Consider the following 24,968-nt stretch of genomic DNA (forward strand, 5'->3'; position numbering starts at 1 on the left):
GAAATAGAACCAATAGGAAAATAGGAAACTCCTTATCTGCCATCTGCAAGCTGGAGACTCAGAAAAGCTGCTGGTGTAGCTCCGGTCAGAGCCCAAAGGCCTGAGAACCAGAGCAACAGTGGCGTTAAGTCCCAGTTCCAGGGCAGGGCAAGACGGATGTCCCGGGTCAAACAGGCAGAGAGAGAGAGAAAGAGAACATTCAATCTTCCTCTACCTTTTTGTCCTATTGGGGCCCTCCATGGGCTGGATGAAGCCCACGGACATTGGGGAGGGCCATTGTCTGTACTCAGGCCACGAATACAAATGCTCATCTCTTTTAGAAACATCATCACAGGCACACTCAGAAATGATGTTTAACCACCTCTGATTATTAATATAGTTATAATATACTTATATATGTATGAAATGCATATAAATTTTCAACTGTTCTTTCATAAGCAGGACTGTCCTGTTATCTAGTGTATGGCCTCTCCGATTTTTTGGTTTTTTTTTTTTTTTTTTTTTTTTTTTTTTTTTGCGGTACGTGGGCCTCTCACTGTTGTGGCCTCTCCCATTGCGGAGCACAGGCTCCGGACGCGCAGGCTCAGCGGCCATGGCTCACAGGCCCAGCTGCTCCACGGCATGTGGGATCTTCCTGGACCGGGGCATGAACCCGTGTCCCCTGCATCGGCAGGCAGACTCTCTACCGCTGCGCCACCAAGGAAGCCCCGATTTTTTGGTTTTAAATAACTGTTCTTTTACAAAACTGGCAATGCTGGTATTTAGTAGGCTTTTTAAAAATCTTTTTTTTTTTTTTTTGCGGTATGTGGGCCTCTCACTGTTGTGGCCTCTCCCGCTGCGGAGCACAGGCTCCGGGCGCGCAGGCTCAGCAGTCATGGCTCACGGGCCCAGCCGCTCCGCAGCACGTGGGATCTTCCCGGACCGGGGCACGAACCCGTGTCCCCTGCATCGGCAGGCAGACTCTCAACCACCGCGCCACCAGGGAAGCCCTAAAAATCTTTACTTGCCAGAATTTTAAAATTGATAACCCTATATGGGTTTCTTGAATTTCTAGAACATTTTTCTTTTAAGGGATATCTGAAAGCACTATTGGTTTGAGATTTAGGAACAAAAGGGCACAGTAAGAAACTCTGCAAATGTGAACCATAGCCACTGGGTGGCGATGCTTGCCCATCAATTTTGTGGCTCACACTAACGGAGAAACAGGATAAAACAGCCTAAAAGTCAGGTTTGGCGAAAGGAGACCTGGATTATAGTCACAACTGGGCTTTTGTATTTTACTATCAAAGCCTGGTTGGTTTTATATACTGGCTGTATGCTGGCAAGTACTTACATTTTTGTCCAAATTGCTATTCAGAAAAGATGATTCTACAGCAAAATACCAGCTATCCCAAAGTATTAAAATGTCTGTGAACTGTTAGCCAGACTAAATCTTCCCCCGACCCATAAGGACATTTTCCTGTAGACGTTCTAATTTCTTTGTCACTTGGGGTAGCTGATATGATAGTCCCTAGTTTAGGAAAGAGTGAACTTAATTATTAGTCTTATATATTTTAATTTTTATTATTAACGTTTAATTATACAATTAATCTATGATTTTTACCTTTGTAGAAAAATTAATTAATAAAACACTATACATGGCTAAGGCTAAAGGCTCCTTTAACCACAGCACCACATATATCTGGTACCATGGAAAACCATTATTTTATTTTTGTTAGGTGTGTTTTTAAAAATTGGGGTAATACGTATTTCATTCTGCAACTTCATCTTTTCACTCAAAACTATATTGGAGATACTTTTTTTTAAAATAAATTTATTTTTGGTTGCATTGGGTCTTCGTTGCTGTGCGCGGGCTCTTCTCTAGTTGCAGTGAGCGGGGGGGGGGGGGGGGGCTACGCTTCACTGCGGTGCGCGGGCTTCTCACTGCAGCGGCTTCTCTTGTTGCGGAGCACGGGCTCTAGGCGCGTGGGCTTCAGTAGTTGTGGCTCGCGGGCTCTAGAGCGCAGGCTCAGTAGTTGCGGCGCACAGGCTTAGTTGCTCCGTGGCATGTGGGATCTTCCCGGACCAGGGCTCAAACCCATGTCCCCTGCATTGGCAGGCGGATTCTTAACCACTGTGCCACCAGGGAAGCCCTGGAGATAACTTTTACAACAGTTTGTTTGGACTTACCCCATTCTTTTCCACTCTTGGATATTACTGTGAATAAACTACATCTTGTTTAACCATTCTCCTTTTTTCATGGACATTTGAGTTGTTTCTATTTTTTTCTATTACAGTGAATATTCTTGTACGTGTTCCTTTTGCACTTATTTAAGGGTATAACCTGGGTAGATACTGATAACTGGAACTGCTGGGCCACAGAAAATGCTCATTTAAAAAATTTAATAGATGTTTTTAATTTGTTCTCTAAAAGTTGTGCTACCATAGTATACGGGTGGATTCATTTTTCCATATACCAAACACCTGATACAAACTTTTTAAATGTTTGTCAATCTAATACCTAAAGCATATCTCATTACTGGTTCACTTTGTATTCTGTAATCTCTAGGAAGTTTGAACATCTATGGTTACTAGCATTTCATGTTTCTTTTACTGAGAATTGTTTGTTTATTCATATTCTTGGCCACATTTCTATTGGGTTGTCTTATTAATTTATAGAAGTAATTGATATATTATGCATAGAAACCCTTATGTGTTGAAATATTTTATCCTGTCTTTTTTCTTAATTTATGGTGTCTTCTGTCCTACACAATTTTATTTTCTTGTAGTCAGTTTTACTAACTTTATCGTTTAGAGCTTCTGCTTTCTGTGTCTTGTTTAGGAAAACTACTACCCAAGATAATAAGGATATTCTGTAATATTTGTAAAACACTTAATCTAATTTTTTACTTTTTCTATGTAGATTTGGAGTTGATTTTTATGAGTAGTATGAGACAAGGTTGTATATTTCTTGATATTTTTTTCAAACAGATATCTGATTGTCCCCATATTATTGGCTATTAACAGAGTTTATCTGAAGATTTGAAATGCCATTTATAACATATGATAAATTTCCACATACACGGATCAATTTCTGAATTCAATTTTTGTTTCTACTGATTTATTCTCAAACTAATGTGACAAGATTTCACCTGCTACAGTTTTATAATATGCTTTGATTTTTATTCAAATGTCTCTTCTTTGTTCTTTTACAAAATTGCCTTTGCTATTCATAACATTTACTTTCAAATAAATTTTAAAATCATCTTGCCAAGTTGCATTAAAAAATCCCACTGGGATTTTTTTTATTGGAATTGCATTAAATTCATGAGCTAATTGAGAGAAATTAACTAGGAGAAATGACATTTTACAATCTTGAGTCTTCCCGTGGCACGTAAATGTGGTATACTCTAATATTACCATTGGTTTCAGCCATCTGCTTGATGAATTCAGCTCGCTGCTTCCAGGTAAATTCTTCTCTCAGTTTTCTGAGAAAAGGGATCTTCCAACTTTCTAGGGCAGTAGTCTCCAAATTATTTTGATTACGTATCCCTATGGGTAAAATTTGTGAGCATGAAAAAATATATATAAATCATTTGCACATATTATTATACTAATATGTACTTTATGAAATATACAAAGAAATTATTTAAATAATGAGATAAAGATTAAATAAACAATAATTTTAAAACAAACATCTTATTGTGTTTTTTAAACTCTTTGCTGTCATTAAAAATAGTAGTGGTAGGAAAATACCAGTAGGTAAGATGATTTTTAGCAAAAACAATGTGACTACATATGTTTAATTTAAAATAATTTTAAATTATTTTTCAAGAAACAGGAATGGGAAGGGCTGGCTTTTTAATCAATATAGGGGTATAATTTATGTAAAATAAATTGCATTCATCCAAACTATAGTTTGAAGAATTTTGAAAAATGTATTCAGCTGTGTGAGCACCACCACAATTGAGATACAGCATAATTCCTTCCCCACCAAAATCATCCTCATATCCTTTGCAGTCAACCCCTTTCTCCACCCCGGTACTTGGAAATTGACATGGTTTTTGCCACTATAAAATAATTTGTCCTTTCTAGAATTATATATATGAACAATCATAAAATATGGGCTCTGATGTGTGTCTTCATTGACTAAGCATGATGAATTTGGAGATTCCACGTACCCGTAATTCGTTCTTTTTTACTGCTGAGTAAAAAAGGGAAGCCCTATTGGACAGTTTTGAGCAGAGGAGTGAAATGAGGTACAAATTACAGAATTCTCCAGGTTGTGGTGTTTTGGTGCTATGAATAGTCTGAGGAGGGTTAAGGGCAGAATCAGAGACAAATTAGGAGTCTACTGCAAAAGATGATGTTGGGGGGATTCCCTGGTGGCGCAGTGGTTGAGAGTCCGCCTGCCGATGCAGGGGACACGGGTTCGTGCCCCGGTCTTGGAAGATCCCGCATGCCGCGGAACAGCTGGGCCCGTGAGCCATGGCCGCTGAGCCTGCGCGTCCGGAGCCTGTGCTCCGCAACGGGAGAGGCCACAACAGTGAGAGGCCCGCGTACCGCAAAAAAAAAAAAAAGGTCCTCAAACATAGCATTGTCTAGTATTCCCAAGAACAAGGCAGAGATGTGCCTTACGTAGAAAATACTTGTGTTAGCTAAGCTTCCTTCACACAAGAGTTACAGCGCTGTTGGCCATGAGTTCAACTAATGAATCAACAATATACATTAAATAAGGTGTCTTTAAACAGACACACACATAAAATAAGGTTATGTATTGATAGTTTTACCAAAATGTGAAGAGGCTGGCAGAAACCTAATCCTGTATTTCTCCTAGGAGCAGTATTCAGTTTTGCTCAGTGTTTGCTAAGAATTTATAGACCATAACTCTTCTGAACAGAAAGAATCAACTATAACATAATGGAAATATTTTCAAACATCTTTTAAAAATGATGTCAAAAAAAGCAGGTACCATCTCAACTAACTGCTGGATGGTTATCTTTACCTTGAAATAACATCTTTTTTAGCAGCTTCTGCTAGGAAGCATATCTTTGTGAGCCACTTACAGAAAAAAATGTCAGCGAATCGTGACACTTGTCTTTTCGCAAAAGAAAATGTGTATTAGAACATAACTTCAAGACAGTAAAGAATGAGAACGCTGCCTTCAATTGCGTCTGAATATTCCTTTAAAACGAGAAACAAGGCAGCTATGTTAAATCGGAGCAATGGGTAAACGGTTTCTATTATCCTATTCTCCTTTTGGCATATATAAAATATGTAACTGTAAAGTTGCTTAAACAACACTACAGTAATATTCGACTACTTGCTGGAGTGTCATCACCATCTGATGGACAACTCATGATTGGTTGGTTATGTCACTGACCCCCATCAAAAGGTGAGGACACGTTGTTACAGTATTATAACAAACAACTCGTTGGCTTTAAGGCAGATTCCCTGGTCACTGGAGTTGTGACCTCACCGCTTTAAAGGTACAAACTGCAATCATGCGAAACTATCAAATTAAATGACAGCAAGAAAGTAGTCCACGTTCGGGGGCGGTGTCAGTGGTGAGACCAGACACGTGCAGCCACTCATCTAAGGCTGAAGATGGACGAGCACGTCTGGCCTTGAACAGAGCGGGACTAAGGGACTTCCAACAAGCTCACTGTGAAGCTGAACTATTCCACGGCACCGGAAACGGCAACTCCCACTTGGGGCGCTGCGGACACACGAGTCTAGGCTGCCTTCCAGGAAGCCAAAAAAAAAAAAAAAAAAGGAAAAGAAAGAGAAAAAGAAGGGATAGTGGAGAGCAGGGCTTCGGCCACCGCCCACACGCCGCACCCTCGCCTCTTCGCGGTCGCGGCCGCCGCCCTTGGCCCCCTGGCCACTCCCAGGTGGCTCAGCCCTCGGACCCCGCGGCCGGCCGGGCGCCGCCCGCCTGCGGGGACCTCAGGTGCGTACCCCGCCCCCGCCGCAGCCGCCATTAAGAGCGGGTGCTTTGCTTGGAACTTTCTCGTCCCGCGGGCCTGACGGAGGGGAGGCCTGGGGAGACCGCCCGCCCAGGCGCGCGGGCTGCAAGCATCCTCTTCGCCGCCAGCCCGACCGGCCCCCGAACCGGCGCCCCGCGGGCAAGGCCCGAGGAGTGGGGGTGGGGCGGGGAAGTTCTGGCGCGAGGGCAACGGTAGCACGCACGGAACGCGCATACCTCTCCCTTCTGATTGGCTGAGCGGAGGCGGTGGGGGCGGGTGCTGCCGACCCTGGGCTCTCTAAGGCCCGATGTACGTGAGGCCACGCTCCAGCTGGCGTACGTGAGGATACCGCGCTGCGTGCGGACGCGGGGCGGGACAGACGCTGTTGCCTGGTAACTGCGCCCGGCTCCACGGCAGAGGTGTCCCGACACCGCCCCTCACGTCGCGCACGTTGCCGAGTGGCGCGCGGTGTGGGGTTTGTCGTGGGCGTGGTCACTGGGGCGGCCACCAGTGGCCGGTTTGTTGGCAGAAAACCAACCTAGAGGTCAGAAGAAGGCTCTCTGGTCCTAGACTACAGTCCCTCACTATTATGATTTAGAGATAAAGGAGAAAAAAGTCTTGCAGGGCTATATTCCCCGTGCTTCGAACCCAAGCTTTGCTGTTTAATAACAGCTTTATTGACAACGCCATGAAATTCACCTTTAAAAGTGTATAATTCAGTGGTTTTTGTTTATTCACAGAGCTGTGCAACCATCACCAGTAATTCTAGAATGTTTTCATCACCCCCAAAGCAACCCCATATCCATTAGGCAGTCATTCCCCTTTCCCATCCCCCCCCCGGACACCGCCAATGTGCTTTGTATCCCTATGTCTCTGCCTATTGCAGGTATTTCCTAAGGATAGAATCATCAAAGGGAGTGTTTTGGATCTGGCTTCTTTCATTCCTTCTTATGGCTGAATAATAATTCATTGTATGGATATACCACATTCTCATTTTCTATCAATTGATGAATGTTTTTTGATTATTTCCACTTTGGGGCCATTACGAATACTGCTGTTGAACATCAGTGTTTAAGTTTTTGTGTGGACATTTGTTTTCAACTCTTGGGTACATACCAAGGAATGGAATGGCTGAGCCAAAAATGCCACCGTTTAGTTTCCTGCTGTTAATTTGAAGTAAGCAGATGTCTAAATACGGGATTGGAAATTGGCAAATTGGATATTGCTCATAGCTGCAATCGAAGAGTTGAGCAGCCTTTTCTTTTCTTCCACCTGGAGAGGAAGGCTTGATCTGTGTGACCGGCCACCTTGCCTTCAGTGGACACAGGGCTTGGCACCAGGCTACTGCAGGTGTTAATCCATTTGGAGCGGGTCAACTTTCTTTCTGCCTTCCTGTTGTTTAGTGCCCGATGTTTGCTGCCCAGAGCTCTGGGTCTTTGCCCACACCTGCTGCCTGGAAGATCTCTTCTCAAGCAGAACTTGCTAACATGCTTTCAGTCTCATCCGCCAGGTTGTTGACTCAGAACCATTTCGGGGGGTTCTGGCTTTCATTTTGCCTTCATTACCTGCTATTCTGCTGTATCTATGCAGGTCTGTCTAACTCGAGACCGCAGGATGTGGATTTTATTCACATAAAAATCACTTTGTTTCCCCCATGTCTTTCCTACCAGCAGTGTATGTTTTCACATAGCACGTGCTTATTAGATTTTTTTTAATTTTAAACATTTGTTTGGCTAAGCTAAAGTTCTTGATTATTTGTTAAGCTTTTTTTTTTTCATTTAATTTGGCCACGCTGCACGGCTTGTGGAATCTTAGTTCCCCGACCAAGGACTGAACCCATGGAGTCCTAACCACTGGACCCCCAGGGAATTCCCAAGCATTTAATTTTCACTTTTTTTTTTCGTTTTTTGACATTGAAAAATACATATTATGTCTAGTTCTTTTCCATACTCCTTGGTCATTCCAGAAGAGTCCTGGTTGTCTTGAAATTTGTTATTATTCTTTTTTTAGGATATTTTTCCCTAGCTTGAGATATAATTGACATATAACACTGTATTAGTTTTAGGAGTACAACATAGTGATTTGACATATGTATGTATTGTGAAATGACTACCACAATAAGTTTAGTCAACATCCATCACATCACATAATTACAATTTTTTTTTCTTGTGGTAAGATCTACTCTCTAAGCAACTTTCAAATATACAGTACAGTATTGTTAACTATAGTCACCATGCTGTACATTACATCCCCAGGACTAATTTATTTTATAATTGGGAATTTGTACCTCTTGACCACTTCAATACATTTCTGTTGAATGCTGAATAGGTACACCTGCATTTGTAGTTTCCACTTGCTGTAGGCCTGGGCTGAGTCAGGGAGAAGGTGGCACCTTGGGAACTTGCTAATTAAAATCAAGGCCTCAGGGATCTGAAAAATTAACCTTTGGAAAGGTAAATTTAGAAACAGTTTAAAAAATAAAGCAGGTGTCTATTTCAAGATTTCAGAGGTTTGATAAATGGAGTGGATGACATTCCAAAATTTAAGTGGTGGAAATGAATTCTAGAACAGGGATGGGCAAATTTTTTTTGTAAAGGGTCAGATAATAAATATTTCCACCTCTGAGGACATGTGGCCTCTGTCACATGCAACCCTGCCTTTGCAGGAAAGCAATCAATGGACAAGATGCAAGCCAGTGAGTGTGGCTATGTTCCAATAAAACTTTATTTATAAAAAGAGGTGGTAGTCTGGTTTTGATGTTTGCTTTTCATTAGTAAAATATAACATTGAAAAGGAGAGAAAGTCCTCAAAGTTTTCTGGGAAAACTGAGATTTGAGAGTTGTTTCAGTTTACATCTCTAGTTTTAAAAAAGCAAAAAGTTAAGCACTATATAAAATCTGTGATCAAAATGAACATAGCTGGTGCTTTAGATTTCAGTAGAGAAGTTAATCACCATATAGGCTTTGGGGGTTTGAACTCTGGTATAAGCTCTCATTGTCAAGGATTTTTAACTATTAGAATGCAATGATTTTGTTTCTCAGGGAAATGTCCTCAAGGTGGGAAACCACCTGATTAGCTTATAACCATGGTTCATTAGTTTGGATGTGCTATTGACACATGGTGTGTTCTAAATCATAAAATGTAAAAGACAAAGTTCCTGCCTCCATTTGCTGTTAAGTAAAGGGTGCAAACAAAGCAATAATTATGAAACATACATTTTTAAAATTATTGCTGGTGGCACAGTTGACACCAACCGAAAATAGCCTTTTTGAGTTCCACCTAGTTTCATTCTGCCTGTTATTTTATTCTCTGTTAAAGTTTTGGCATCACAGTCCTCTCAGAGATTACTGTGGTGTAATTACAGATTAGGTGCAAGCATAAGAGCCTGGAATATGCCAGTCCCTTAAGTGGGCTCAGATCTCTAGTGGCTCTCAGTGTGAGCATCTCACAACACTGTGTCTGGTTCTACTGTTTAAAAATGCATATTTTTCATACATCATGGCCCCTACACTACATCATTGGATGATTAATGGAAGAAACAATGACCCATGTCAACACTGCAGGGAAAACTGGCTCTGCAGGACTTAGCAAGGGGTCACAGAGAGGTCACGATGAATCCACTACTCATGTCATCAACATGAGAGTCACCATACTGTGGCTTTGAGGGTTCCAGTAGCTGCTAGGTGACCAGCCAAGTATGTGATAAGGCTTTAGAGAGACTGCAAAATATTCAAGTTATGGCTAGACGACATGAAATCTAAAGACATATCTATCGATGGCAAAGTTCTAAGAAAAAAGGGAAACCACCACCAAAGAGGGGATGGACTTGTGATAGACAACGCAGAGCCCGCTAGGGGTGGTTGACAGATTTCAGAACTACTTACCTGAAAAAATGTGTGGTGTCGGCAAAGTTGCATCTGCTGATAAAGAGCTAGAAAAGCCCCTCCCCTAAACAATGAAAGAAATCATGGAAGAAAAATGTTCTCTCTGGGAAAGATATGTACTGCTTCCTCAGATAATGTTGACCATGCTTGAATTTGCCTTTTGGTATACCTACTTCCATTGTAAGACTCGACTCCGCTGAATGAGACTTAGTCTTTTTTTTTTTTTTTAACAGTGCTTGAATTAGTTAACTCTGAAAGATAATGGTCAAGAATATATTTCTTGGCCTTCCCTGGTGGCGCAGTGGTTGGGAGTCCGCCTGCCGATGCAGGGGACACGGGTTTGTGCCCTAGTCCAGGAAGATCCCACATGCCGCGGAGCGGCTGGGCCCGTGAGCCATGGCCACTGAGTCTGGAGCCTGTGCTCCGCAACGGGAGAGGCCACAACAGTAAGAGGCCCGCGTACCGCAAAAAAAAAAAAAAAAAAAAAAGAATATATTTCTTCATCACAGTTTTAAAAAACAGTAAGATATTAAAGAGCTTGGTTCCAGGTTTATCTTTAGAACAGTGCAAATTTACCCACGTCAGTCCTTTTTTAAAACAAATATTTGCTTTATTTTAGATAAAAATTGAACACATGTTCACTATATTTAAAAGCTTATTTAAAAATCTTTGTGAGATTTCTGTAACTTCCAATGGGAAAATTATTTTAATATTTCAACAAGTAATGCAGCTGACACGTAAAGATAAAGAAAAGAAATTGGAGTGAAACTCTAACTTTGCCAATAGATGTGTTTTGCATAAATAAAAATTTCAAGTTGGACCTTTAACATGAAGTAATTTAATCAGAATTCTTTTTTTTTAATGAGTAAATAAATTTATTTATTTATTTTTGGCTGAGTTGGGTCATCGTTGCTGTGCACGGGCTTTCTCTAGTTGCAGCGAGCGGGGGCTACTCTTTGTTGCGGTGTGGTGGCTTCTCTTGTTGCGGAGCACGGGCTCTACATGCGAGGGCTTCAGTAGTTGTGGCACGTGGGCTCTAGAGTGCAGGCTCAGTAGTTGTGGTGCATGGGCTTAGCTGCTCCGCGGCATGTGGGATCTTCCCGGCCCAGGGCTCGAACCTGTGTCTCCTGCATTGGCAGGCAGATTCTAAACCACTACGCCACCAGGGAAACCCCCAATTCAGTGGTTTTTAATATATACATGGAGTTGGGCAGTCATCACCACAGTCAGTGTCAGAACATTTTCATCACCCTGAATAGAAACCCTGTACCCTTTAGCTACCCCACCTTCCAGCCCTAAGCAACCACTAATCTACTTTCTGTCTCTATAGATTTCCCTATTCTGGACATTTCATATGCATAGACTCATGTAATATGTGGTTCCCTTGATTTTAAAACGAGCGGGCCCATAGAAGTCAGAGGTGAAAGGAACCTTCACAGTAAGTGATTGATTTAGTCATAGAGGAGGAGCCTGAGGGCCGCCGCACACTGGGCTCCCAAAACAGGTTGGTGGTCTGGGGAATCCACAATCTGGCTTTCCTGGCCCTTGCTTCTGTGAGAACCAGCCCATCATGCCTCATGCCCTGTAAGCTTGTGTCACCAGCCTAACTTGGTGTGTCCTCTGGTGTTCACTGTTGATGCCACTGTGTGATGGCAGTTTCTTTCTGGCAAAGGGAGCAGGAGAGGATGCAGCCACCGGGTTAGGGGTGCAGGGAATGTTCCATGAACAGCGTTGACTAAGGACTATCCAGGGAGGACTTCCCTGGTGATCCAGTGGCTAAGAGTCTGCGCTCCCAATGCAGGGGGCCTGGGTTCGATCCCTGGTCAGGGAACTAGATCCCACATACCACAACTAAAGATTCGGCATGCTGCAACTAAAAAGAGATCCTGCATGTGGCAACGAAGATCCTGTGTGCCGCAACTAAGACCTGGCACAGCCAAATAAATAAATAAATTTCTTTTTTTAAAAAAAGGACTATCCAGGGAAATGACCTCTTGGGACAGGCAAAGAACAGTTCAGTGAATTTCTGTTGTAATCCAGATACAGCCGTTTCTAGAGAGCAGAAAGCCCCAAACGAAATGCATCCTTCCCCATCAAGCTTGACGGGACTCAGTCCCCTCCAGCGTTCTTACCATCAAAAAGTACTCAGGTGCTCTTGAAAAGTTCTGGTAATGAAACAGGACCTCTCCTCGCCTGTGGCATCCCCACGGGCTGTTGGTATGGTGTCCCTCCCATTTCTTAACACACACTGAATGTGATTGACATAGCAGATCTACAGCAATTGAAGGTGAGAAGTGGAAACAGCAGTAGGCAGGAAGTTGCCCAGTGTCTCGCTTTTCATGGACAAATCAACATGTTTGTAACCTGAGAATACATCTGCTCCTTTTTCCCTGTCTGGGATAATAAAGGGAAAATAAGAATTATGAATGAAAATATTCTGAGCTCCCAAAGAATCAGGATAGGGCATAATCTAAGTGAATAGCCTGGTAAGTGGCAAAAATAGCGTGCCTTTGCTGTTTCATACTTTGTGATACCCCTTTCTTCGGCCTGCTGTACTAAGTGATGATCATGGACTCTAGATGCTAGAGCAAAGAGTTTCTAAGACTTAACATGTGTCCTTGGTGGTGCTGCTTGCTGCTTTTTCTGACTCCAGCTCTGTGGGAATAGAGTCCTTGTTATGACAAACAACATTCACAAACTTCTATCTGTTCTCAAATATGGGTGTGATAACAAGAAGAGTGTCAAAGTCTTGATATTAAGATAATTATTTAAAAACTTCAAATTGGGACTGCCCTGGCAGTCCAGTGGTTAGCGCTCCGCGTTTGCACTGCAGGGGGTAGGGGTTCGATCCCTGCTCGGGGAACTAAGATCCTGCAAGCCTCGCAGCATGCCTAAATAAATAAATGTTTTTAAAAATAAATAAATAGGGGCTTCCCTGGTGGTGCAGTGGTTGAGAGTCCGCCTGCTGATGCAGGGGACACGGGTTCGTGCCCCAGTCCGGGAGGATCCCACGTTCCGCGGAGCGGCTGGGCCTGTGAGCCATGGCCGCTGAGCCTGCGCGTCCAGAGCCTGTGCTCCGCAACGGGAGAGGCCACAGCAGTGAGAGGCCCGCGTATGGCAAAGAAAGAAAGAGAGAAAGAGAGAAAGAGAGAGAGAGAGAGAGAGAGAGAGAGAGAGAGAGAGAGAGAGAGAGAGAGAGAGAAAGGGAGAAAGGGAGAAAGGGAGAAAGGGAGGAAGGGAGGAAGGAAGGAAGGAAGGAAGGAAGGAAAGAAAGAAAGAGAAAGAAAGAAAGAAAGAAAGAGATAGATAAATAAATCTATCTATCTATCGTATGATGTCACACTCTCACACTCTCATGTTCTATTTCATAATAGGGAAAGTTATAAAAAAATTTTAAGTCAAACAATTTGCATCCTAATGGCTCTGTACGTGCTAGTCTACATTCTTTCTTTCTCAGGAAGACCTTAGCTCTAACTTAAGAGATCCTCAAGGATCCTCAAGTGTCTTCAGAAGATGTAGATAGACAGTAGTTATATTTTTAGAATTCCTTTTCAGCCTGCTATATCCATCCAGATTGGCTAGGGTAGGCGATGGTTAAAAACACCACCAGATTTTGGTGCATTCAAGGAGCAAGGATTTATTTCTTGCTTGTGCTAGAGGTCTCTTGTGATTGGCTGTGGGTCTGATCCACAGTTTCCTCAATCTGGAACCCAACCATATGGAACGTGGCAGAGTCATTGCATAGAAAGGAGTGTGGCAGGAACCTCTGTGTGGAAGTGATGTCATTTCCCTGACATCCTCGGCCAAGGCAAGGCACGCGGCCACATACCTTCAAGTGGGCAAGGAATTGAACCACGGGCTCTGAAAGAAACGTTTGCGAATATTTCTGAATAGCCTTATAGGACCACCCCCGTAGATCTTTAGGCTTCCTCCCACATACATATTTATGTTGATCTGTTTATCTTTTGCTTACAAACATAATTAAGCCAGATATTGCAGGGGCAGGACACAGTGACAGGCGCTTACATTGTATGCTCTAGTTCAAAGAACTCTTTTTATGATGTTAGAGAAACTTTTTCAAAGAAACTTTTTAATGCTCACTTGATTTAGAGTTTGGGGAAAATTAGAATGAGCTTTCATGCAGAAGTCCTAGCAGGAAAAGGAAGGAAGGGATTTTCTCTTCCCATCTGTAATACACAAAGCCACTTCCCTCCTTTTCCTGTGTATGTGGACTAGAATGTGGTGCCAGGCATGGTCATGCTGAAATCTGACAAAACAACACTGGATCAATAAAGGACCTTACCTTCCTTCCTCCTCGTCTGGGAAATAGTTAACATGCCTCTCTAGCATACCTGAATTTATTTTATGAGAAGGTGATATCTAGGTTTAGTGGAAAATACACTATGGAAAGTTAGCATTGCTCTATACAGATCTTAGGCAAATCACTTACTGTCTCTAAGTGTTGGTTTCTTCACCTTTAAAGGAAGGGTTGAACTAGGTCACCTGTGAGGACGCTCACAGCTCTAAACATGTTGAGCAGGACACTGAATTTCTACCACTCACTTTCCTAATACTTCTCTTTCCTAGGGATCATGGCCCAAGTAGCAATGTCCACCCTGCCCATCACAAATGAGGAGTCCTCGGAGAGCAGGATGGTGGTGACGTTCCTCGTGTCTGCCCTTGAGTCCATGGTGAGATGGCTTTGCAGTTCTATAAAATGTCACGTGGTTGGATCACTGCCGAACATCAGAACGGTGAAACACTTCACCGACACTTTTGATGTTCAGCTTCAGTGTTACATCCTATCTGTGTACACATATCCTTTTTTATAGGGGATTATGGGCTTGTCAGATAATTAAGAAATTTTTTTCTTACATTATGGATGGAATTATATAAATGTAATCTCTCTAGATCTGAAAATTTAATGAAGGCACCTCCGTTACCTTGTTTGAGAATACTTTTTGTTTAAAGTCAAAGGTAAATTAATAATCCAGGGGTTTCCCTGGTGGTGCAGTGGTTGAAAATCCACCTGCCAATGCAGGGGACATGGGTTCAAGCCCTGGTGCAGGAGGATCCCACACGCCACGGAGCAACTAAGCCCATGTGCCACAGCTACTGAGCCCGCGTGCCACAACTACTGAAGCCTGCGCGCCTAGAGCCTGTGCTCCACAACAAGAGAAGCCACCGCAGTGAGAAGCCCGCACACCTCAATGAAGAGTAGCCCCCGCTCACTGCAACGAAGACCCAACACAGCCAAAAATAAATAAATAAAATAAATTTAAAAAAAATTAATAATCCATTGATATGCATCTATTTACATCCAAAGTGTAAAATTTACCTTGTGGGTGAAAATTTGAGGGGAGATTTACATAACCTCAAAGCATCTGATCATAACATATTGATTAAAAAACAGAACATCAGTAACTTTATAAAAGTAGAGAAACCTGACAGCCACCCCCTTAATCAAGTGACCAAGGGGAACATCAGGAGTAATGGGACGGAGGGACCTCCCGAGCTTCCTGGTGGGAGGAACTGAGGAGGAGCAGTGCTGCGTCCTGGCATTCCTGCCTGCAAGGAGGAAGCATAGGACAAACCCAAATTTACAGACATCCTACAGAATAACTGGGCTGCACTTCCATAAATGTCAGTCTCACGAAAGACAAAGATGGAGATCTGTCTGGAAGGAGACTGGAGAGACAGGACAGCCTATAGAAAGTGTGACCCTGGATTGGATCCTGGACCAGAAAAAAATCTAGAGAGAGATTTACTTTTTCTATAAAGAACATTATTGGGTCAATTGGCAAAATACCAAACACACAGGTAACTCACTCACATACACACACGCATACCTAGACCCATCATATTTAAACTGTAGAAAACCAACTATAAAAAGAAAATTTTAAAGCAACTTATGGTAAACTGAATAACAGCCCCCAAAGATGTCCTGTCCTCATCCCCAGAGCCTGTGAACGTTACCTTATTTGGCAAAAGAAAGTGTACAGATGTGACTAAGCTAAGGATCTTGAGATGGGAGATTATCCTAGATTATCTGAGGGTAAATAAAAGTGTTAAAAAAAAAAAAACCCTGGAATGAATTTTTTTAAAAAACATAAGATCTATTTGAAGAGAACTAGAAATATCTTACCCCAGAACTGACCACATTCCTTCTTTTGACAAATATTCATGAAGCAGCTCCTATATGTCAAGGTCTTCTAGGTGCTGGGGCCAGAAGACTTGAGAAGACAGATAAGGTCCCCCTCATATAGATTTCATGTTCTATTTGGGGAGACAGACAATAAACAAATTCTGTGTGTGTGTGTGTGTGTGTTTGTATCAGTAAATATAATAAATATAATATTATTTTAAAACGAGGGTCAGGGGCACTTCCCTTGTGGTCCAGTGGCTAAGACTCTGCATTCCCAATGCAGGGGGCCTGGGTTCGATCCCTGCTCAGGGAACTAGATCCCACACACATGCTTCAACTAAAGATCCCACATGTCGCAGCTAAGACCTGGCACAGCCAAGTAAATAAATAAATATTTAAAAAATAATAATTTATAAAACAGGGGTCAGAAAACAGAGGTTTAGGGGAGAGAACAGATAGTTAAGAGGGGTGGTCTGGGAGAAATTCTCTGGGCAGTTGCCCTTTATGTAAAGACCTAGATGAAGTGAGGAAGTGAGTCAGGCCAGTATCTGGGGGCAGAGTGTTCAAAGCACCAAGAACAGCTTGTGCAAAGGCCCCTTGGCAGGAACAAGTTTGGTGTTTTCAAGGAATATCAAGAAGTCCAGTAACACTGGAGCAGAGGGAGGAAAGAAGATGTGGTCAGAGGTCAGTCAAGTACAAGAGGCTGCGACTTCCCTTGCAGTCCAGTGGTTAAGACTCTGCGCTCCCAATGCCAGGGGTCACGGGCTCAGTCCCTGGTCAGGGGAACTAAGATCCCGCATGTCACACGGTGCAGCCAAAAAAAAAAAAAAGATCATATCAAGACTGGGACTTTTTCCCTCAGGTAGTGGGAAGGCATTGGAAGGTTTTGAGCAAAGGAGTGATGGCAGGGGCGGGGGTGCTTGTGTAAACAGTCGATGACTGTGGAACACGAGTGGACGCAGGGGACCAGTTTGCAGGCCATGGTTCACGTGGGAGGTTTTGGTGGCCTGGACTAGGGTGGGAGTGGCGGAGATAAGAAGCGACGGGAACACAAAGATCTGATGAAGGTAGAGTTGCTAGGACTTACCGACGGATTGGATGGGAGCTATGACATTTTCTTGAAAGAATCAAGTTTTGTGTGTGTGTGGTAGGATATATATATATACATGACGTAAAATTTACCATCTTCACCATTTTTAAGTGTACAGTTCAGTGGCATTAAGTACATTCACACTGTTGTGTGACCCTCACCACTGCCCATCTCCAGAACTTTTTCATCTTCTTAAACTGAAACTCTGCCCTCATTAAACTGTTATTCTCACTCACCCCTTCCTCAAGTCTTCAGAAACCGAGATGTGTGTGTGTGTGTGTGTTTTAATAAAACGTTATCGTACTAGGAATACTTTTACTATTTACAGAAAAGCTGGAGAATTCCCTGGTGGTCCAGTGGTTAGGACTTTGTGCTTTCACTGCAGGGGACCCGGGTTCGATCCCTGGTTGGGGAAATAATATCCCACAAGCCGCGTGGCCCGGCCAAAAACATAAATAAATAAAGAAAAGCTGTAAAGATCATACAGAGAGCCCCCACATACTCCTCACCCACCCATAACTTACATAACTGTGATACGTTATATGTAACTCTGGTACATTTGCCGAAACTAATAGATCAATACCGTACATCACTATTAACCAACTCCAGATTTCACTCGAATTTCATCAGCTTTTCCACTGATGTCCTTTTTCTGCTCCAGGCTCCACCCTGTGATCCCACATGGCATTTAGTCATCCTGTCCCGTTAGGCTCCTCTGATCTGTGACAGTTTCTCAATCTCCTCTTGCTCCGGACGCGCAGGCTCAGCGGCCATGGCTCACGGGCTCAGCCGCTCCGCGGCATGTGGGATCTTCCCGGACTGGGGCACAAACCCGTGTCCCCTGCATCGGCAGGCGGACTCTCAACCACTGCGCCACCAGGGAAGCCCTCCTCTTATTTTTGATGACTTTGACAGTTCTGCAGAGTTCCGGTCAGGTATTTTATCGAATCTCCTTCCGTTTGGGTTTCTCTGATGTAGCCCTCCTGTTTAGACCTGGGTTATGGAGTTTTGGAAAGAAGACCAGAGAGGTGAGATGCCTCATCTTCTCATTACATCGCATCAGGGGTGCGTGGCGCCAACGTGTCTCTGGTGAGGCTCACCTGGACCCCTGGGTCAGGGTGGCGCGATGGTTCATTTTGTGTGTCAACTCGCTGGTTGAAGAACATTTCTGGGTGTATCTGTGAGGGTGTTTGGGGAAAAGATTAGCATTTGAATTGGTGAGCTGTGTAAAGCAGGTGGCCCTCCCCAGCGTGGGTGGGCATCAGCCAATCCATTGAGGGTCTGAATAGAACAAAAAGACAGAAGGAGGCTGAGTTTGCTCTACACCTGACTGCGTGAGCTGGGACATCCATCATCCCTGGCCCTCACACTCCTGGTTCTCAGGCCTTCAGACTCGGGCTGGAATCTACATCAGGGGTCCCCAGCCCTCAGGCCTTTGAACAACACCACTGGCTTTCCTGGGTCTCCAACTTGAAGATGGTGGGACTTAGCTTCTGTTATCACAAGAGCCAATTCCTTATGATAAATCTCATTATATGTACATATGTAATCTCAGTGATATATATATGTGTATATTATACATAATTATTTAACATTGTGATTACATTTATATATATAAAATCTCCTATTGGTTCTGTTTCTCAGGAGGACTCTAATATAAGTAGTGTCGGCCACGTTTCTCCATTGTCAAGTTACTGTTTCCTTTCTTCTCCAAGTCCTGTTCTTGGGAATCAGGTCACTAAGGCCAGCCTACAAACAATGATTCTTGGTGCTCGTCCTGGTCAGGTGATGTGGCCTTTCTCACAGGGCTGGTGGGAGTGTGAGCCCCTCTGAAATGCTATTTGTAATGTTTCAAGAAGCTTAAAAGAATTTACAACCTTTGAGTCAGATGTGCCACTGACATGATTCCAGCCCATGGAAATAAACGTGTATGGAAATGTTTACATCCTTGGAATTTTTTTTTTGAGGTATAATTGACATACAACTCAGATGTTTAGTGTTATTTGTAATAGGAAAATAACTTCAGTAATGTTATGGTTAAACTATGGCATATACACAGGATAGAATATTATATATTCATTCAAAAATCATGTTTTTCAGGATTATAAATGCTCAGAAATAATGAAAAGTGAATAAAGCAGAATGCCAACCTATATACAGTAGAATGTTTCTAATTTTGTTTTTAAAAATTGTGTGTGCATATTTTAAAATGTGAATAGTGGGTAATTTTAGGTAATGGAATTAGAGCTGATTTCTTTTTCTGTGTACTTTTCTGTATCTGCTAAAATTTTTGTAACAGCATATATCATAATGAGAAAAAAATGCTTTTAAGAAGATATTTTCTACCAATGATGACCTAAGTAAGACTAAAGATTGATAACTTCACCTAATACCAGATTCTATACTTTAGATAAAGAGCTGAATTTTTGGTTCATTTGACACAGAGATAGATTTGCCGTGAAGTTAATGGAGCTTAAAAGCTTCTGGGCACCTCCCTTGCACTGGCCACTTCCATGGCCTTGGGGGATCCTAGCAACACATGCACATATGCTTTTGTAAAATTTGCTAAAGTGAGATCTTTCCACCACATCAGTTAAGGTTGCTGTCTCCTATTCTGCCTTCCTCTTTCTGTCACAAGCCCTGTGTTAACTTCCTCTTGCTGCTATAACAAATTACACAAACTTAGAGGCTTTAAACATCACACATTTATCTGACAACGGTTCTGGAGTTCAGAAGGCAGAAAGTGGGTTTTACAGAGCTAAAATCAAGGTGTCAACAGGCTGTATTCCTTCTGGAGGCTCCCAGGGAGAAACTGTGCCTTGCCCTTTCCAGCTCCTCGGGCTGGAATTCCTTGACTTGTGGTTCCTTCCAGCAAGGGCACCAATGTGCCCTTGGATTCCCTTGTCATCCCCTTCTGCCTCCTTCTTTTTATACTAGGATCCTTGTGGTTTCATTAGGGGACCCCTGTGGCCCCACCCAGATAATCAAGATAATCTCATCTTGGGCTTCCCTGGTGGTCCAGTGGTTAAGAATCCACCTGCCAATGCAGGGGACACGAGTTCGAGCCCTGGTCCGGGAAGATCCCACATGCCGCAGAGCAACTCAGCCCATGGGCCACAACTACAGAACCTGCACTCTAGAGCCCACGAGCCACAACTACTGAGCCCACGTGCCACAACTACTGAAGCCTGCATGCCTAGAGCCCATGCTCTGCAACAAGAGAAGCCACTGCAATGAGAAGCCCACACACAGCAACGAAACCCAAGGCAGCCAAAAATAAATAAAATTAAATTGAAAAAACCTTTAATTAAAAAAAAAAAGATAATCTCATCTCAAGATCCTAACTGTAATCACATCTGCAAAGTCCCTTTTGCCTGTAAGGTAACATAACAGGCTCTGGGGATTAGGACGTGGACATCTTTAGGGGCTGTTATTCTGCCCCCCGTAAGCCACTGTGTCAGGTGACGTTTGAGTGGAGATGGGCATTTTGGGGGTCTCAAGAAGGGGAAGCTGGGTTGGAGATTACATTTAGTTTTAGTTTAGTGGTAAGTATTATGTGGCTTGATGTTATTTCTGTGTCTGGGTCAATTATTGCTAGATGTCCCGGTATAGGAATGGTTTCCAGGAATAATCCGATGGTTGACTGTGAACTCTTCTGGTAACTCGACATCAAGGGACAAGACCTGAGGTCATATTGTGGTGTGAACATGTTCCCAACTCCAAAAGTATGTGGGTAGTAGAGGAGAAACAAGGTTTTAAGTGTACAGAGCCAGAAGCTAGTCTGTGGAAAATTCTTCCAGTCATTAAATGGGTGTAATTGTCAACAGAGGATTTGTTTTTCATCGATGTTGTCAAAACGGAAGTTCCCTCTGGTCAGGAAGATACTCAGTAACGTAGCGTATTCAGTTATAAATACACTTTTAAATTGTTGAAAGGAACGACACATAGTAGAATTTATCAGAATTCTTGTCTGTAGGGGATAGACCTGTAGCACCACAAGAAGACCACAGCAAGTGTGTCTGTGGTATGAATTTTCATGTTTCATTCATCCTTATCATCAGTAATAAAAAGGTGGGCTTCCCTGGTGGCACAGTGGTTGAGAGTCCGCCTGCCGATGTGGGGGATGCGGGTTCGTGCCCGCGTCTGGGAAGATCCCACGTGCCGCGGAGCAGCTGGGCCCGTGAGCCATGGCCGCTGAGCCTGTGCTCCGCAACGGGAGAGGCCACAACAGTGAGAGGCCCATGTACCGCAAAAAAAAAAAAAAAAAAAAACTAAATAATAATAATAATAATAAAAAGGTAATCAATCACGTTGGAGGAAATATTAAATTATCTCTATTCTCTCCATAGAAAATGATATTATGAAATTGTTGTCACAGGAAGAGGCAAAGAGTCTGCAGCCAAAGATGTAGGGGAAAAAGGCACATGAGACAGGCGTGTCAGGTGTCAGGCGGTCAAGATTCTGCACTCAGTTCCAACATGGGTGTTTTTCCCCACACTAACAAGCAATTCTTAGACACCAGCTGGGTGTCCTACCATTCACCTCAATCCTGACACTATTTACCTAGAGAGAGCATCAGATTCCACAGGTTAAGGGCTCAGTCCTACAAGACTGTCTTCCCTCCCCCTCCCCCCAACTTCAGATGCCATTGGCAAGCCCGCATCGTCACCTGTGCTTCTGACCAACCCGCTATAGATTGGAGGGTCCCACGTCCCCTTCCTCGGGTTCGATTAATTTGCTAGAGCTGCTCACAGAACTCAGAGAAGCATTTGATTTACTAGATTACCGGTTTGTTATAAAAGGATATATACAACTCAAGGACAGCAAGATGGGAGAGATGCACAAGGCAAGGTGTGGGGAAAGGGGAACAGAGCTTCCATGCCCTCTCCAGGTGCACCACTCTCCCTAAATCTCCACTTGTTCATCAATCCTTTTGTCTTTTTGGGTTTTCCTGGAGGCTTCATTACCTAGGGATGATGGATTAAACCACTGGCCATTGATTCAATCTCCAGCCCCTCTCCCCTCCCCAGAGGTCAGGGGGGTGGGACTGAAAGTTCCCACCTTCTAATCACCTGGTTGGTTTTCCCAACAGCCAGCCCCCATCCTTAGGGGGCCCCCAAAGTCACCTCATTAACAAAGCAAAAGACACCTTTATCTCGCTCTTAGAAAATTCCAAGGGTTTTAGGAGCTTTGTGCCAGAAACAGTGGAAGACAACCAAATATATACATTTCTTATTATAACTCACAAACATCATCACAGGTGCTGAATAGAAATCTTCTTCTCGTGGTTTTATGATGTTAATGGTATTTGCTTGATAAAATTTGTTTTGTTTTTTTTCTTGGTGGTTTTTCTCATTCTAAAGAAATATTTGTTTTGTACCTAATTTTGTACTTTTTGTCTTAAGGCAGACCTCTCAGGCCCCACAAAAATCCAGATCTGCCCTTGTAGATAACATTTCATTCTTTTTTTTCCATTTCAGTGTAAAGAACTGGCCAAGTCCAAGGCGGAAGTGGCCTGCATTGCAATGTATGAAACAGACGTGTTTGTCGTTGGAACAGAGAAAGGACGTGCTTTTATCAATGCCAGAACGGATTTGCAGAAGGATTTTGCAAAATACTGTAGGTGTTAACAATTTTATCCTTTGTATTCATAAATCTTAGAATTTTGGCAGGCAAGACTTATGTATTATTTTCTTCTAAGATGTCATAAGCATTATCCTAAAAATGGTTCTGACACATCCCTTTGACTTAGCAAAACACTGAGTCCAAGAAACATGATCAATGTATTTTACACTGTATCCTCAGCAGGGCCCTGGTTTTGTAGAATACATTTGAAGAACATAGATGAAACTGTCATTCATTCCTAAAATAAAACCAAATTGAACAAAAATACTCTTATTTTACTCCTTCCCAAAGGAAAGGGAAAAACTCCTTCAAGGCCTATTCGGTTTTTCTTTCAGTTAATAGCCATTATACTCCTTTGTCTTTTTTTTTTTTTTTTTTTTTAAATGTGGGACTTTCAGAGCCTTCAGTGTGCCAATATGTGTTACAAGGAGCATTAGTGAGCATATGTGGTCATCTGTGAGCTAAACTAGTCTAGTGTGTTAAAACCTACATGCTGTATAATGATTATCTCTACCACTGTAGGTCATCTGCCAGGTATTGAATTAGCAATTTTGTATTCCCTGGAACCAAGAAAGGAAAAAAAAAAAAAAAAAAAGTTTATCAGAGGGTATATTTGTGTGTGTGTGTGTGTGTGTGTGTGTGTGTGTGTGTGTGTGTGTGTAGGGGGATAAGGGTATAGATATACAGATGTCTCCAAGGGTTGGCAAAGGATGTATATATCCTCTCTCTATATGTATACAGTTGACCCTTGAGCAACATGGGTTTGAATTGCACAGGTCCATATATATTTGGAATTTTTTCAATAGTAAATACTACAGTACTACAACATCTGTGGTTAGTTGAATCCACAAATGAGGAACCGTGGATATGGAGGAAACATGGATACTGAAGGCCAACACTAAATTATACACAGATTTTCACGAGCACCCCTAACCCTCATGTTGTTCAAGGGCCAACTGTATACCATTTTACTACAAAACAAACCTATATATATAAAAGATCATATATATATATATATATATATATATATATATATATATATATATATATATATAGGAGAGAAGATGATTGATTCAGATTGACTTTTAAGACCAAACTTAGGGTCTCTACTATCAAGAAGATTTAAAAAATGAAGCAATCTTTAAATAAGATGGTGAGTATGTAATTGATGAACAAGAAGGGTATGCTCAGGTCAATGTCAGCTGCCAACTGGATTTCTAATCGTTGAAATTGAATCACAGATTTTTAAAAAATTTTCACAGTGCATGCTAATTTTCATATGTAAGGCTATTCATATTTCTCTGAATATGTTTTCTCTCTTTTTTCCTTGATAAATCTTGTAAGGCATTCATCTCTTTTAATTAAATTTCCAATGAGGCAACTTTTGGCTTTGTGATTTTGTCTGTTGTTTCTTTGTTTTCTTTGTCATTTATTTCTGCTCTTTATTATTTCCTTATTTAAGTTAATTTAATTGCTTTTCTTTTCTAGCTTCTTGATTTGGTAGCTTAGGTCATTGAGCTTTTTAAAAAGTACTTAAAGTTATAATTTTTCCTTTAGGTTCTGCTTTAGCTGTAATCCTCAGACTTTGGTATGTTGTGTTTTATTATGATTTTGTTCAAAGTATTTTCTAAGAACCCTAGTAATTTCTTTTTGACCCATGGTTACTGAGAAGCATGTTGCTTAATTTCCTAATATTTGGAAATTTGGGGGTTATTGATTTCTAGTTAAATCCCATTGTGATCCAAAAACATACTCTGTATGATTTTAATCCTTTTGAGTTGATCAAGACCTAATTTATCAGGTAGCACATCATTTATGTTGGTGAATATTCCATGTACACTTGAAAAAAATTTAGATTCTGCAGTTAACAGACCAATTAGGTCAAGTTGTTAAATGTTATTCAGTTCATCTGTATCATTTCCAATTTTCACCTATTATTTTATCCATTATTGATAGAGGATTGTTAAAAATAGCCAGCTATATTGTATATTTGTTCCTCCTTTTGGTTAGTACATTTTGCTTCACACATGTTGAAGATATGAATATGAACGTTATCAGATATAAATTTAGGAATGTAATGTTTTCCTGCTGAATTTACCCTTGTTTTCCTCACAAAATATTCCTCTTTGTTTCATTTATCCTCCTGATCTTGAAGTCTCCTTTGTCTTGTATTAATATAGCCTCACCAGCTTTCTTATGACTAATATTTGCATAGCACATCTTTTTCTATTCATTTACTTTCAGCTGTCTGTACTTTATATTTAAACTATGTCTCT

General features: G+C 42.1%; 1 protein-coding gene across 1 annotated transcript; it reads left to right on the plus strand.

The window, feature by feature from the left end:
- Positions 1-5,585: 5,585 nt before the first annotated feature.
- Positions 5,586-22,897, plus strand: LOC307063406 (general transcription factor II-I repeat domain-containing protein 2-like). The gene is given in 5 exon segments (XM_079719536.1): positions 5,586-5,932; positions 14,420-14,523; positions 22,548-22,694; positions 22,696-22,719; positions 22,721-22,897. Coding segments are annotated over 4 exon segments (327 nt in total). The 5' UTR covers positions 5,586-5,932; positions 14,420-14,424; the 3' UTR covers positions 22,778-22,897.
- The last annotated feature ends 2,071 nt before the right edge of the window (positions 22,898-24,968 follow it).

This window comes from Hyperoodon ampullatus, assembly GCF_949752795.1.
Source record: "Hyperoodon ampullatus genome assembly, chromosome: 14".
Lineage (NCBI taxonomy): Eukaryota > Metazoa > Chordata > Mammalia > Artiodactyla > Ziphiidae > Hyperoodon > Hyperoodon ampullatus.